Genomic DNA, 17,276 nt, shown 5'->3' with positions numbered 1-17,276 from the left:
CATAGGACTGTGGAGGTTCTAGATTTTGGCTTCACAAATTGTTAGATTTGTGATATTATACCTGTTACTTTTTTATACCTCATCTTTCTCAATTGTAAAACAGGAAAGAATTAATATTAGAACATCACTCCCTACATTATAAGGTTGTGAGATTTAAATGAAATAATACATATGATGTACTTATGAGAATAGCAGGCCCACAGAAAATGCTCATTTAAATTAGTGGGATTCTTTACCATCTGAGCCACTGAGCGACTCTTTCATGTATTAACTATCAGTGAAACTTCAACACAACGGCAATAATTTAGATAATTCAGCAAACAACATCCTTTATTTTCTTTTAGTTAAAAAGAAATCTCTGGAAAACATTGTCTGTGTTAGTCACTCAGTCATGTCCAACTCTTTGAGACCTCATGGACTGTAATTTGCCAGACCTCTCTGTCCATGGAATTCTCCGGGCAAGAATACTGGAGTGAGTTGCCATGACCTTCCAACGGGGGATCTTCCAGACCCAGGGATAAATCTGGTTCTCCAGCATTGCAGGCAGATTCTTTACTGTTTGAGCTATGCAATAGTTTATTTGAACACAAAGGAATATATGCAATAGCAACATGATAACAGAAGTCACTAGAGTTGCATTGCTTTCTGGAAAGACAGCTCTAACTCTGGCAACTTTCCAGAGACTGGTAAATTTGACTGATTAGCACCTTTGTTATCTGTTTCTTTCCTGCTAGTACAAACATCCAGATAAGATGATACATTTCCGTCATTTTACGAACTTACCCATGAGTGTGGGAGATCCATATCTGTACAAGAAGACTTGAGACGGGGGTGGTGAGTGCAGTGGAAACAATTGTCCCACAGTCCAGTCTGGTCAATTTGGAAATCAACGTATGTCCACAACAGGTTTTCTGGAAAAGGTTTCCAGTTGTTCCACATCTGAAATTCACCTTCATTATGGGATAGCATTTCTGCCAAGCTGCATCCATTTGAAGCACTGGATCTAGCCAATGATGGAGAAATAGAATCCAGTCTAATTTCCATTCCTTCCTTCCCCCTTGCATTAACATTAACTTTCTTTTCTTGGCTTTTGGCTAATTTCATACAGGAAATCAATGTTTCATCTTCATCTTCTGAATGATAAAGAAAAATAGGTTAAAGAGGTAAGTCTGTCAAATAATTTTGCACATGTAGAAATTATGACTATTATAATTCCCTTTATATAATAGAAATGAATGAACATCACAGGTTAAACCAGGAAGTCATATAATTTTACAAAATAATTTTAAATTAGCATTTCTTTAAAGAGTATGTCTTTGGTATATTAAGTGATTTGTTTTGTAAAAACGGATTTACCTAACTTTTTTTTGAAGTTGTGTATAAAGATTAAAGCCAGTTTGACTGGAATCCATGTGGAAATAGTGTACTGAAAGATACTTTAGAAAAATAACAAATTAAAAAAAATCCTCATATTTTATAAACATGATATGGTGTATTTTTATTCTTAAGTATTTTTTTTAATTTTTTGAGGTCACACGTATAAGACATATAAAGAAGCAAATCAGATTTTTGTCTTAATTAAAAGAATGAAATCTCAGTAGAGATTTTCTTGATAACCTAAGTTCTCTTGATAACCTAAAATTCTCTAACTTAATATCAATCTGCAAAGAGATTTATGCATGATGTGTTTCTCATAGTGAAATATTTTGGAAAAGAGAGAACAAGACTGAGAAAACAGAGAACGGTATATCTTTGGTCCCATAAAGTTGATCAGTAAGACCTATATTTACATGTACTGTAAGGTGTGATGAGATTTTTGGTAATGTATAAAAATTTATAGGAAATAGAAATATATATAACCCTTAGTAAATTACACCATTCATTGACTCTATTTAAGTTCAAATGTTTAGTGAGTGTAAACACAAGATTATGATTAATAGGGCATTCTTGTAAATAAATAAATGAAAATCAAAGTTGCATGACCTGCCAGTGGCATTCACATCAAAACTGAATTGGGCTGCTTTGTGAGGGCAAGGAATGCAAAAAGTGGACAATGCTGGTCCTTATCATCTTGCTGAGCTCTACCCATAGCTTTCTCTTACTCTACCCCGAGTCTGGTTCTGAAGAAGAGAGATGGAGTGGCACAGATACAAAGTGAAATTCAGGAACAGTGTGAGGATATTTGTTTCACAAATACCTTGGCAATAAGAAAAAGCCCTCAATATTTAATAATTTTAAGACCTTATCAAAATGTTCTTCATTAATATATACTATCTGAATTCTTCCTCAGGACATTTTTTATCAGCTCATTGAGGTTTTTAAATTATTTTTATTGGAATATAGTTGCTTTACAATGGTATGTTAGTTTCTATTGTATAGCAAAGTGAATCAGACATACATATACACATATCTTCTCCCTTTTGGACTTCCTTCCCATTCACTGAAAAGCAGAAATAGACACATGTTGAGAATAAATATATGGATACCAAGGGGTAAGGCAGGGCACAGGCAAAGAAACTGAGAGATTAGATGGACACATATACACTACTGATACAATATATAAAAGAGGTAAATAATGAGATCATTAAGTTCTTACTTACGGAGGTTTATTGATGTAGGTTTCATCTCATTCAGACTGGGCACTCTTGCTTTCTTGGTCCAAACCAGTTTCTGCAATCTCTTTAATGTCCCTATGGATTCCACTGGGTCATCACCTGATTTTACAGACTAGCACAAACATAGCTCAGGGTAAAGAAAAATCTCCACCAAAAAAATATATAAAACGTGTCGAGGTCATAAATGTAGGGAAATTCATAATGTGACCTTAACCTGTACCCTGAGACAATTGAAGCGATATCTTGAAATGGCACCACATTTTGGAGGTTCAAATTTATAAAGTGCATTACAGCTGGCCAATCATAATAAAGCAGAACTTTATTTTTTTTTACCATTTCTTTTCTTTTTACATCAAAATGTAACAAAATGGATTGAATCCAGAGCCATCTATAAAGGAGGTACCCCTGCTCAATGTGAAATGGTGAAAAAAAACAAGCCTTTTGTAGCATAACATAGATGGAAACAGAAATTGAAAGGTGCTATTTACGTATGTTGGAATAGACTGATGGTGTTCAAAAAAAAAAAAAGCATTATTCAAATTTTCTTCATTTTTCCTTAGAAATTTCTGGTAAAACAGCATTTAACTTCTACTAAAATATTTTCAAACAATATACTTTTTTAAAAAATAGCCTCTTGTTTTCTAGAAGATACACAATGAGAAAAGAAAAAACAGGCATCATATTCTATATTATGTTTTAGCATATAAGCGTCATTGGCTTATTGTGGGAAAAAATGTGTAAAAGAATTAACATTGCTTTAAAGACAAAGTGTTTTGGAAGATGCACAAATATTTGTCACTAGTTGAATGTTGATTAATTTGCATTTACACTGATTTTACTTATTATTTTTAAGATACTGCTCTCTTAAAGACTGCAAAATATTTTGGCAATTAATACTTTACATGCTAAATGCTATACTAGTGGGTAAAATAATTGCATTCTGTTGTATTAATAAGATAAGAAGTAATACATAGAGGAATACATCTTTTTCATCCAGAAAAGTCAGGATTCAGAAATATTTCTCTGCCTGCTTCTCCCTCATTTCTTTCCATCGGACAGCTGATAAATGACATCCAAATAGGTACTGCAATTTTCAAAAGGCGAATGATTTGCTTCCTCATTAATGTTTGGATGAGACACATTTGTAACAGTGCTTCCCATCCTTTGACACAGACCATAAGCCCAAAGAAATGTTTGGAAGAAAAAGATCTCTGGCATGCAAATATTTCCAATTATTAAATTTAGTTCTTATTCTTGATCTTTAAGAATGACTTTGAACAACCAACATAAACTTGATGTTCTGTCTCTGCATGATAATACCTAAGTAAGAACCGTGATGTTTTGTCAGAGAAAGCCGTACCTATTTGCATCAAGTAAATGAAAGAAAATACTGAATCCTCTTAATCTTTCAGAGAGGACTGTGATGAGATTTTCTTAGATATGCAAAATCTTTCTTCTTTTTCCAAAGGTCATGCTCAGCTCACCACAATTTCTGTTGCTATTTTTTCTTTGTATAATTTTCCCTAGTATTCCTTTTCAGTACTTTCTGAGTTGCTCAGTTTTATGCTGCGGCTGCTATTCAGTCACTTCAGTCGTGTCTGACTCTTTATGACGCTATGGATTGTAGCCTGCCAGACTCCTTTGTCCATGGGATTCTCCAGGCAAGAATACTGCAGTAGGTTGCCACGCTCTCCTCCAAGAGATATTCCTGACCCAGGAATGGAAGCCCCATCTGGAAGCCCCATCTCTTGCCTCCCTCACTGCAGGCAGATTCTTTAGCGCTGAGCCACCAGGGAAGCCCACTTGGTTTTATAGGTCTACTACAAGTCAGGAAGAGGCATTTTCTAATCTTTAGTCCCTTCCAGAAATGAGCTGGAGTAATGGGCTGGCATGGCACAACCACTGAGCATGATATTTTGGTTTGTTGTTGTACTTATTTTCTTACGGCAACCTCGTTCTCCCACAGACAAAGCCTAATGTCTCCACTGAAACACTGGCATCAGAAATAAACTTTTCTCTCCTCCTTCTTTGTGAAAAAGACTTACACTTGATTTGGGGAAAAATGTTAAGATACCATGGTAACTGAATTCTATGTTAACAATTGTGCCTAGGAGAAATGGAAGCATTTGAATAGTGTCTAAATTCAAAAGAGTGAGTTCCATGGCCTAGAGGTGTTCAACCAAACAGACCCCTTATTATTTTGTTTATACTCTAACATAGCTTTTTAAAAACACAGTGTTGTTAACTTTTTTTAAAATTTTATTTTTAAACTTTACAATATTGTATTAGTTTTGCCAAATATTGAAATGAATCCACCACAGGTATACATGTGTTCCTTTATTCACTCACTCATTTTTGAGTTATTATATTTCATTCATTTTTGTGCATAGCAATAAATGTTTGTAAATATAAATACATTCTTGATTTCATATATGTGTTTTATCTATGAAATGGATTATCCATAATAAATTTATTATATTAGTCTGGCTACTTTCTAAATGCAAAGTACTTCTGAGAAACCTTCTCCTGCTATTAGATAGCATATATACCTAATGGATGAAAGTTAGAGTTAATATTATTATAAGAGATATGGAATCATTAAGATCATCTATTAAAATAAATTATCTATAATATTTTAAATAATGTTATTCACTACGATCTTCCAATCAATCACTTGTATATCTGTACTGAATTTGATTAAAATTTTAATAATGTGGCTTTTAATTTCTAGATGTTTTCTAAGAAGACTGACCTGTAAATTAAACTTACCATTCAGCAAACTTTTATTGCACACCTACGTGTGCCAAGCACTATCATACATTCTGGAGATATGGCATGGAGCAAGTAAGATGGGATCCCTGCTTTCACAGAGCCTATATTCTAGAGAGAAGTGACATGCCATTAACATATAAACAAGCACATGAACAGTAAAATGTGGCACAAGAAGTGCTGTGGCAAGAATTCTCAGGGCGATGGCTTGGGGATAGGGGTGTTACTAATTTATAGTAGGTGATCAGAAGGGTTTCACTGAGGAAACAAATGGAGGTTTGAATGAAAAGAAGGAACCAGACGTGAAAATTTGGAGATCATTTTGGATTCAGTGGATATTCAGGAACAACATCTCAGCTGAAACTTGAATTATGGAAAAGAGTGAGTCAGGGAAACAGCAGAGGGAAGAGAATTCCTAGAAGAGGACGCAGATTGTGCAAAGGTTGTAAACTGGAAATCATGGGAGAATTCTTAGTGTATGAGAAAGGAAATGAGGGAAGGGAAGAATGGCACAAGATAAAGCCAGAGATTTAACTAGGAGGCTTTTTTAGAGCAGGCTGGGGAATATGTATTTTATTCTAACCAGATGAATGACACAAGTTGGTTTATATTTTCATTCATCTTCCCTCTTTATTGAATTTTGATCATCTTCTTTTTTAAAAGATGTTTCCCAATAGCCTTTACAGGTGTTCTGATCTCATCCATCTTTAATTCACCATCTTTTATATACCACTCTCTACTCCCTTTCCTAGGCATGCTTCTCAAAAAATTTAACTATATGCTTTCTTTAATCTTTTTAATTTCTCATCCTTTCAACCCACCTCATGTACTCATCAATCAACTTTTGTCTCTCCTATTGCATTTAAATCGCTTTTGTGGTCCAATGAACTCCACAAACTCATTACTACCTGATATTCAGCAATATTGACCATGATGACCTTCAGGCAACATTGTTTTTGCTTGGCTTCTGTGACATCATGTTCCTGGATTTCCTTGCACCTTTTTTGGCTGTTCTCTTATATGCTGACACCTCTTTTTCTCTCAAAATTAAATTCCTTTAGAACTAGCTCTGGATTTTCATATAATATTGCATCATTTTTTCTCAACTACACACACACACACACACACACACATGGCTTTTAATAGAAAGTATATGCTGAGGATTCCCAATTTATTTTTGTAGGACTTTCTTCAGAGCTTCACACTCAACATATCCAAATTTCCATTTCAAATGATTTATAAGCATGATCATGACTGTCCTCTAGCCTCCTCCAGACCTGTTTCTCATCTGGTCTTCTTCAACTCCCTGAATACCATCTTCATCCATCCTTTTGCACATTCCATAAATCAGATTATCACCTTTCTTATTTACCTCTCCTCGGTTTACTTGTATTTATCCCATTACTGAGGTTGGTTTATTCTCAAAAATGTATCTTGAATCTCTTTCCTTTTTCCATTTCCACTGTTCTCATCCATGTTTAATTTTCTTTTATTGACACTATTGGCAAGTCTCCAGCTGGTTTTCTTTTTTTTTTCTCTAATTTTATTTTATTTTTAAACTTTACATAATTGTATTAGTTTTGCCAAATATCAAAATGAATCCATCACAGGTATACATGTGTTCCCCATCCCGAACCCTCCTCCCTCCTCCCCTCCTCCTCCTCCCCTCCTCCCCCCCCATACCATCCCTCTGGGCCGTCCCAGTGCACCAGCCCCAAGCATCCAGCATCGTGCATTGAACCTGGACTGGCAACTCGTTTCCTACATGATATTTTACATGTTTCAATGCCATTCTCCCAAATCTTCCCACCCTCTCCCTCTCCCACAGAGTCCATAAGACTGTTCTATACATCAGTGTCTCTTTTGCTGTCTCGTACACCAGGTTATTGTTACCATCTTTCTAAATTCCAGCTGGTTTTCTTTTAGTCTTTGTACCCACCCCATTTAGTTGTGGGCTTCCCTGGTGGCTTGGTTGGTAAAGAGACCACCTGCAATGCAGGAGACATGGGTGTGATCCCTGGGTCAGGAAGATGCCCTGAAGGGGGGCATGGCAACCCACTCCGTTATTCTTGCCTTGAGAATCCCATGTACAGAGGAGCCTGGTGGGCTATAGTCCATAGGGTCACACAGAGTTGGCCACAACTGAAGCAACTTAGCATGCACGCACACACCCCTTCAGTTGCTTTATAATATAATGTTAGAGTTCCCTCTGAAAAATGTAAATCTGGTGATATTACTACCTTAAATTACTTCAGAAATCCCAAATATTCTCTTAATAAGGTCTATAATACTTAACTGGATCTATGAGGGCCAAGTTTTTAGGGTCCCCTCTGGCTCACACAGTGCAGACCTCTAGGTTCCCAAACTACACAATTCTCCTTTCTCAAGTATTTTATATCTGCTGTTCCTTCTACCTTGAATGCTCATTCTCCTTCTCTTGACCTGATTAATTCCTTCCTACTCATCCCTGGAACCTCAGTCTAATGTCATTTTTTTTTTCCCCAGAGATTGATCTTGACTCCCAAGTCCAAATTAGGTCCCCATTCTTCTTCTTCTTGTCTTTCACTGCAATTTCAGGATTATGTAATTGTGTCATCATTGGCTAAATGTCTTTCTTCTTCAGCAGGCTCTAAACTGAAGGACGGCAGGAACCATATCCTTCTGTACAGGTATCATGCAGCATCCTTAGTATCCGTAATATTGACAGTTAGTACTCCATATGAAGTAGTTAAAATAATAACATGATGAGTAAATGGATGAAGATTTGATTTGGTAAAATCTACCTATTTCTTTAAAATGTAAAGAATAATGCAAAAAACAGAATGAGGAATCAAGAAATTAGGGGAAATTTTTAAATTATTGTATTTAATTTACTTACTGTTTTTCTCCATTAAGACAGTAATTATATGTGAATATAAATTAAATATTTCATACATATATTTTAATATGTATATGCTATATCTTTTGGGCTTCCCAAGTGGCTCCATGGGAAAAGAATCCACCTGCAATGCAGGAGACACAGGAGCTGTTGGGTTCGATCCCTGGGTTGGGAAGATCCCCCTGGAGGAGGGCATGGCAATCCACTCCAGTATTCTTGCCTGGAGATTCCCATGGACAGAGGAGCCTGGCTACAGTCCATAGGGTCGAAAGCAGTTGGACATGGCTGAAGCAACTGAGCACACACATACTATATCTTTTATATATAAATGTGCATATCTTTTAGTTCACTTGGCTCACATTCCTTAAATAATGTAAAATTTTTGTTACAAGTGTTAGATTAAATGCACCTCATTTTCTGACACTTTGCTTGACTATTAGTATGACAGAATAATTTTTAGAAAATAGCATCAATGAATTATTGAACTAGATTAGTCCTACAATCATATTTTATGGGCCAGGATGGAACTTACAGAACATCTAGTCTACCAGCCTATTTAAAAAATGGGAAAACCCAGAGAAGTTAAGTGGCTTATCCAGGGAAAGATAATTCATTAATAACAGAGCTAGGATGAGAATCAAGTATTCTGACTTCTAATCCAATATTCTATCTCACAAGAATTTTAGGAGCCAACATAATTACTAGTTATCTGGTGTTGACAATCGAATTTAAGATCAATCAAATTCCAGCTTTTGATTTATAAGTTAAATATGGTTCTCCAATATAGAGGATAAGTATCAGGTACACATTTAAATTTATAGGCCTATCCAAATATACATACATATATATTGTATCTTCTTATATATATCTTTATATATAATATATATGAATATTTAATGTTTCATATGCATACACACATATGTTCTCTTTTGTATGTATATTTTGCTCCAAAGGAATTTAAATATCTTCCAATTGTATCCCCTTATTTGTACACAGGAGAAATTTGGGCTTTTGGAGGCTAAATAAATCCAAATCATTTAACTGTTTGAATTATGTTCTCTCCCTACTAAGGAAAAGGAAGTTGGAAAGTAACATGATAGACCTTGAAGAAAAGTAATTTCCTTTTGTTCTTTTTTTGTTCTTAATTTCTGATTTAGAAAAAGTTTCCTCTCTGGTAAACTCTTTAGCAAGTATTCAAATGGAAAAAGCCAGATCACCTGATATGTATATCACAAAATTTCTTAAAGAGAGGAAACAGAGGTTTTTTTAAAAAAAATATTTCCTTGGTTTATTTTAAAAGGAAGCTGTAATGAGCACCCTGAAGTGAAACTTCAAGTATTTTCATGTATTTTGCATGAAACAGAAAACAGTTTCTCTGTTTTGTAGTCTTATGACTCTTCACTTAGTTACAAGATTTACAAGTTCTTAAGACTTTGCAGAAGAGTTATTTTAATGCTCACAAAACACTCTTAAGGGAAAAATCAGAATGCAACTTTGTATAAAAAGTGTAAATACCACTTAAGTGGCTCCTTTATTGTTTATATACCATGAATTTTCCATGTTTTCTACAATGAAGATATATTACTTCTAAAATTTGGGAGACATTCTATCATTTAAGAATACAGGTTCTTTTAAATTAAATCTATTTCTGCCAAAACTAGATCCCCATTGTCTTTTATATGAGAGTCGGACACGACTGAAGCGACTTAGCAGCAGCAGCATGACCTAAAATAAACTCTAAGAGGATAATTTGTAAGGTCCAATGATCAATTAACATTTAGTAACTCATTGGAGAGCAATAAAACCAAGAGGATTATGAACTAGGATCAATCAATCCAAACACATGAAAATAAACAAGTTTTCTTTTAGAGGCTTATTTTACTGCTTCCTTGAAACTGCAACTAACTAAAAAGACAGTTTGAAAATTCATTTATGCAAATGAAATATTGATTGAAGAAATAATTAGTGGAAAAATTGCCAAGTTGATGTTAGAGTACTTGCTGCTGCTGCTGTTAAGTCGCTTCAGTCGTGTCTGACTCTGTGCGACCCCATAGACGGCAGCCCACCAGGCTCCGCTGTCCCTGGGATTCTCCAGGCAAGAACACTGGAGTGGGTTGCCATTTCCTTCTCCAATGCATGAAAGTGAAAAGTGAAAGGGAAGTTGCTCAGTCATGTCCGACTCTTTGCGACCCCATGGACTGCAGCCTACCAGGCTCCTCCATCCATGGGATTTTCCAGGCAAGAGTACTGGGGTGGGTTGCCATTATATAATCACAAAAAGTATTATTTCTGTGATAGAAGTTAAATGAACACTAACTGTATCAGCATTTAAAATAGTGTTTAGCACAATAAAAATGTCATTGAATGAATAGGCAGTTGAATACATTCATTAATGAAATGGAATATATTCTCCTAGAAGGTTTAAAAAGTATTTATTTATTCATTCAACACACATTTACTGAACATCTAACCTGTGGGAGAGGTTTCCCTGATAGGTTAGTTGGTAAAGAATCCACCTGCAATGCAGGAGACCCCAGTTCAATTCCTGGGTCAGGAAGATCCTCTGGAGAAGGGCTAGGCTAACCACTCCAGTATTCTTGGGCTTCCCTTATGGCTCAGCTGGTAAAGAATCTGCCTGCCATGCAGGAGACCTGGGTTCTATCCCTGGGTTGGGAAGATCCCCTGGAGAAGGGAAAGGCTACCCACTCCAGTATTCTGGCCTGCAGAAGTCCATGGACTGTATAGATCATGGGGTTGCAAAGAATTGGACATGACTGAGCAACTTTCACTTTCACTAACCTGTGGGAGATGCAAAAGAGAATAAAACAGTCTGTCTTGTGATGCTCATTTCTTACTATGAGTGATTTTGAAAACCAGTCATCTAAGTTTTTGTGTCTGTCCCCTCCACTGAAAGGTGTGATCTTTGGAGTTCCAGAGCTATTTTGTACATCTCAACCAGGGTCTTTAACATGCTCAATACATGGGAACTGAAGAGCTGGTCAAAAACACATCTGGAGGAAAAGGCATGTCATATGAAAGATACAAATAAAATGTTATGGTTATTCACAGGAAAGAAAGATTGCACTGGGTAAGATGGGGAAAGGAAATGCAGGCATTTGAACAGCTAAGCAGTGTAATTTACCATGTCTAATATATCCCTTTTTGTAACAGTCTTTTCCCACTAAATAAAGATAAATCACTTACTGAAGTTCTAATACAGGTTTCTGACTCCTCTTACTTACAATTACAAAACGTATTATTTCTGTGATAGAAGTTAAAATCAAGCAGATTTGGGGAGGCATAATTCTGATCCTGGAATAATGTGCCAGCTAAGCTCTATTTCCCAAGGATCACAGAAGTTACCAGTTCGTGGCCATCTCTCCCCATTTCTGTATGAACAGCCAAAAATGTTCTTTGCTCATTGACCCATAGGCTGGGGTCAGTCTTTTACTGTGGAGGCGCTGCCAAGTCAGCTGGAAGCTGCCAGGATTACACAAGTCAGAGATGCAAATAGGGTTGTGTTGGTTTAAGGGGAAAGGCTGCAGAAACAATATCTTTCTTACATCCACATAATATCCTCTGCTTTGAAATTTTGAAGAAGTTTCTGAAACTCATCATAAAAATATTTTTGAGGGTTGACCTCAAAATGACCAAAAAATGTGAATGATGGACTCTGTGGGAGAGGGAGAGGGTGGGAAGATTTGGGAGAATGGCATTGAAACATGTAAAATATCATGTATGAAACGAGATGCCAGTCCAGGTTTGATGCAGGATACTGGATGCTTGGGGCTAGTGCACTGGGACGACCCAGAGGGATGGTATGGGGAAGGAGGAGGGAGGAGGGTTCAGGATGGGAAACACATGTATACCTGTGGTGGATTCATTTTGATATTTGGCAAAACTAATACAATTATGTAAAGTTTAAAAATAAAATAAAATTTAAAAAAAGAAGAAATTTAAGAATCAGCATACAAATTAATGGACTTCCAGGTGGCATGAGTGTAAAGATCCTACCTGCCAATGCAGAAGACATAAGAGACTCAGGTTCAATCCCTGAGTCGGGAAGATCCCTTGGAGGAGGAAAGGTCAACCCACTCCAGTATTCTTGCCTGGAGAATCCTGAGGACAGAGGAGCCTGGTGGACTACAATCCACAGGGTTGAAAAAATTGGATATGACTGAAGTGACATAGCATACACACATATAAATTAATAAATTTTTATTAAGCACCTGTTGAATTCCTAGCAATATAAGGACTTATGGGTATAGGGAATTACATAGAAAAAATACACCTGTTGTATGTAGGAGTTATAATTTAACATAAACAACACATAAATGAAAATGTCTGGAAAACCTAGTTTAATAGGACTAGACTTGATCTGCAGATAAATGGCTGCTCTGTTGCAATGCTCTGCTTTTTGACCAGCCACGTGCACTTGAGCAAGCCACTTCACTTCCCTATGCATCTACAAAATGAGGAGCTGGAACACAGGAAATTGTTGATGCTGAAATAGATTATAGAAGTATCCCTTTTGTTACTTTATATAAACTCGTGGACCTCAGAAGAGTATCAAGGAAAAAATGGGATTGGGCTCTTATTAATTGTGGATGATTAGCTTTTGAAAAAGAGTTTGAGGACTTCTCTGGTGGTCCAGTGGTTAAGAATCCACTTTGTAATGCAAGGGATAGGGGTTCAATCTCTAGTGTAGGAACTAAGATCCCACATGCTGCAGAGCAGCTAAGCCTGTGCACTGTACCACCGAGCCCGTGTCTGCAACTAGAGTCTTCTTCACACTGCAAGAAAGATCCTTTATGACACAATCAAAGTCCTGCATGCTGCAGCTAAGACCCAAATACAACCAAATAAATAAATAAATATCAAAAAAGAAGAAGTTTTTGTATTCATTTAGTCCACTACATTAAGAGTGAGAAACTGAGGCACAGAAATACGAATTTAATAGCTTAAGAGCCAAGTCAGTGGTAGCTCCAGGTCTTTTGATCTAGTTCTTTCGCTTCTGTTTCTAATGATTTCTTACTCCTCCCAAACACATAGCCTTCTTTTCATCTGGGAAGTCCTTCCAGTATTCATTGAGATTCAGTTGTTTTTTCCCCACAGCTCTTTGCTATTTTAACTAGTCATTAAAAACTTAGAAGGCATGGAAAACAGCAAAGGTAAGGTACAGTAATTTTTTCAGGGAACAGAATATTTAAATAGTTATTTTTTTATCACCTCTTCCTACCTAGCATAACTATTCCTTAAGCAAGAATCTCTATTAAGATTATTATTGAAACTTCAATGTTAATATGTTAATTATCTTTGGGAAGAGAGGGCCATGAATGGAGATATCTTGAAACTGGGCTTCTCTCATAGCTCAGTTGGTAAAGAATCCTCCTGCAATGCAGGAGACCCTGGTTCACTCCCTGGGTTGGGAAGATACCCTAGAGAAAGGAAAGGCCAAAAAAAAAAAAAAAATGCTGGAAAACACTCAATATTCTGGCCCAGAGAATTCCATGGACTATATAGTCATTGGCAAAGAGTCAGACATGACTGAGAAACTTTCGCTTTCACTGTATTTGTACCTATATAAAGAAACATGATTTTTTTGTAGATGGTTACATTCCATAGAATCTTAAGCTTATATTGCATTCTGAGAAATAATGATTAAATAAAGTTGTATAATTTATCTTACAGCCTTCCCAATCTAGAAAAAGAACTTCAAAAAGGACTTACAGTCTACTCAAGCCCGTAATACTTCAAGACTTGCTGCTGTACATGAGTGTCCTGGAGATTTTCCACACCTGCTATAAAACATTTTCTTTCCCTGAACCTTTGTTTAGCAATAGCTCAACCAGGAAAGGAAGGTGGTTCATGTGATCTGAAGATTTCAGTGTCTAAGAGAGAACCGGCATACAAAGGATGCCAGTTATACTTTATAACACTAAAATATTTTCCATGCCCTAGGAGAAATTGCTAAATTTTAAGGACTTTTTTAATATGAAAAACTCATCCTTCTTTGAAGGAAATGCTTTACGTTTCTCTTAGGTCAGGAAATTTCTCAATAAGGACAAGTCATTTTATGTTCTCTAAAAACGTTTCCATGTGGCAGCTGAAAACCAATGTAACAAAGAACTATAGAACACAGTGCTTATGGCATTAACATTTTGGGGAAAGAGAAAAACCACTTAAACAGAACACAGTAGGCTTAATGTGTTTTTGACAGAGAGATGGACTTCAGTATTCAAAGGTCACCCTCTTTAATGTTAAAAAAAAGAAAAGATTGATGTTGACGTTCTTTAAAAAAAAAAAACTGTACAAAGGTATCAGCATAATTGGGAAAGGATTCATTTTCTCAACCATGATTATCATATTACCAAAGTACACTAATTTATGTTTCACCATAATTTCATCTCCACATACATTATACAAAGATGAATATGTATGTTCATGCATGCTTCAGTCATGTTTGACTCTTTGCAATCCCATGAACAGAGGACCCAGGTGGGCTCCAGTCCATGGGAGTCTCCAGGCAAGAATGGAGTGGGTCGCCATGCCCTCCTCCAGGGGATCTTCCCAACCCAGGGATCGAACCTGCGTCTCTGTGTCTCCTACACTGGCAGGTTCTTTACCACTAGCACCACCCAACCAAACACAGGTTTGGTCCCTGGCATTAAAAACAATTTTTGTCTGGGACACCACAAGACTGCAGCAAAAGGCACTGGATAGAATTTATAACAGAAAATAGACATGAATTTCAGTCTTTCTGTCAGATTAAGAGGAGTTTAGGGAGAGAACATAAATGTTCATTGAACATTTTTAGGGGTAGTATACATATGCTGCTTCATTTAACATTTTTAACAATCATAAGAAGTTTTTCTTTCATCATTTTACACATAAGGGAACTGAAGCACAGAGAGTTTAAACAAGTCCAAAGTCAAGAGTTATGACTCAAATAAAGGCAAAGCAAGTTTGGTTACTATACAGTTCAAAGCTAGGCAGAAGTCCCACAAGGTCTAGTCTAGGACCAAGAGGCAAAAAGTGGAAACCGACAGTGTAGCTGAAGTGACTGAAACCAGTGCTGAGGGACTGGATTTTATTCTGCCACTGAGTGCAGAGTGTGTGTGCTAGGTCATTTCAGTCATATCCAACTCTTTATAACCCCATGGACTGTAGTCCACCAGGCTCCTCTGTTCATGGAATTCTCCAGGCGAGAATACTGTAGTGTGTTGCCATGCCCTCCTCCAAGGGCTCTTCCCAACCCAGGGACCAAACCAGTGTTTCTTATGTCTCCTTCATTGGCAGGAGGGTTCTTTACAGTGCTACCTGGGAAGCCCACAGATTTTTAAAGAATTAGGCCCACGTTTCAGGTTTGTGTTTCATTTTAAAGACATCAACTAGCTTGGCACAGTTTAAATTACCAGGATGTGTTTACTATCCATTTTAAAAATTATACAATTCTTTTAAAAATTGAAATAATACTAAGAAATACACAAATAATTCCTATCAACCTTTTGAAATGATCAAGAAGTGAAAACTCCCTCAGGTATTTAGAATTAGAACTTGGCTAGATAAGATAGCTTGTTCATATTTTTTTTTAACTTTACAATGTAACATTGGTTTTGCCATGTATCAACATGAATATGCCTCAGGTATACACGTGTTCCCCATCCTGAACCCTCCTCCTTCCTCCCTCCCCATACCATCCCTCTGGGTGGTCCCAGTGCATCAGCCCCAAGCATCCAGTATCGTGCATCGAACCTGGACTGGCGACTCGTTTCATACATGATATTATACATGTTTCAATGCCATTCTCCCAAATCATCCCACCCTCTCCCTCTCCCATTTGTTACTACTAGTTATTTCCTTTTCTGTGAATAAACTAAAGTTAAAATGAGAGTCACTTAAGCTCTTTTCCTTGCTTTAAAAGGGACAATAGATAGATAGATAGACAGATCTAGAGACAGATAAAGTATAACTGGATACTGATACAATATCTAGTCTGATTTTAATTTACCAGTGACAAAGATGTGTATTTCATAACATTCCATGTTCTTTGAATACCAATTAAAGTCACTCTTTAAAGTCTTACATTTTTAAAAAAAAAGAGGTTATATTTTATTCTCACTTCAAAATAGAGTTCTATATACTATTTGCTAAAAGAGTTGTAATCTCACTCATGGGATACAGAAATCCTCCTTCACCTGTCCACTTATAGCTTCAAAATATTATTAGGGTAGCTCTGGTGCTTTTAAAATATGCCCACAAATTGTTTTTACTGCTCTCTTCAAGAGATGGGTCACAATGTTCCTCCCTTTAGTTTGAGTTGGATTTAATAATTTGCTCTCAACAAATAAAATAAGGTGGACATGATGGTGTATGACTTCTGAGAATCGATCTTAGAAGGCACTTCAGTTTCCTTCTTACTCTGTTTCTTGGATAACACTCTGGGGGAAGCCAAATTCCATGCTGCAGACACTCAAGCAGCCCCAAAGGCTAACCTGATGAGAGTCTGATTCCTCCAACCACCCCTGCCCCCAGCCCCTGCAAGGAGCTGAGGCCCCTGACTGCAGCCATGAGAGGAAGTTTGGAAGCAGTTTCTTCAGCGATAGGCAGACTTCAGGCGGCATTTTAATTGCAACTTCATGAGAGACCCTAAGATAGACTCACCCAGCTTGCTGCTGCTGCTGCTAAGTCGCTTCAGTCATGTCCGGCTCTGTGCGACCCCATAGACAGCAGCCCACCAGGCTCTGCCATTCCTGGGATTCTCCAGGCAAGAATACTGGAGTGGGTTGCCATTTCCTTCTCCATTGCGTGAAAGTGAAAAGTGAAAGTGAAGTCGCTCGGTCAGCGAGCACTCCCAAATGCCTAACTCACAGAAACTGTGATATAATAAAAGTTTGTTGTTTTAAGACCCTGATTTAGGGGTAGTTTGTTATGTAGCAACAGATAACTGGCCTTCTTTTCTGGCTCAGTGGGTAAAAAATCTGCCTGCAGTGCAGGAGACAGAGGACCTACAA

At 37.0% G+C, this 17,276-nt stretch overlaps 1 protein-coding gene across 1 annotated transcript in view; it reads right to left on the bottom strand.

The window, feature by feature from the left end:
• The window catches only part of LOC102279636 (SAM domain-containing protein SAMSN-1), a 114,035-nt gene extending 96,970 nt beyond the window's left edge, over positions 1 to 17,065 (bottom strand). Inside the window, exons 1-3 of the mRNA XM_070367678.1 lie at positions 16,927 to 17,065; positions 2,601 to 2,727; positions 784 to 1,133 (exon numbers count right to left, since the gene is read on the bottom strand). Of these exons, the coding sequence (XP_070223779.1) occupies positions 784 to 1,133; positions 2,601 to 2,625 (375 nt within the window). The 5' untranslated portion in view covers positions 2,626 to 2,727; positions 16,927 to 17,065. The remainder of the gene's footprint in view (positions 1 to 783; positions 1,134 to 2,600; positions 2,728 to 16,926) is intronic.
• Positions 17,066 to 17,276: the final 211 nt, after the last annotated feature.

Source organism: Bos mutus, chromosome 1, assembly GCF_027580195.1.
Source record: "Bos mutus isolate GX-2022 chromosome 1, NWIPB_WYAK_1.1, whole genome shotgun sequence".
NCBI classification, from domain to species: Eukaryota; Metazoa; Chordata; class Mammalia; order Artiodactyla; family Bovidae; genus Bos; species Bos mutus.
This window is presented reverse-complemented; position numbering and strand designations above follow the sequence as displayed.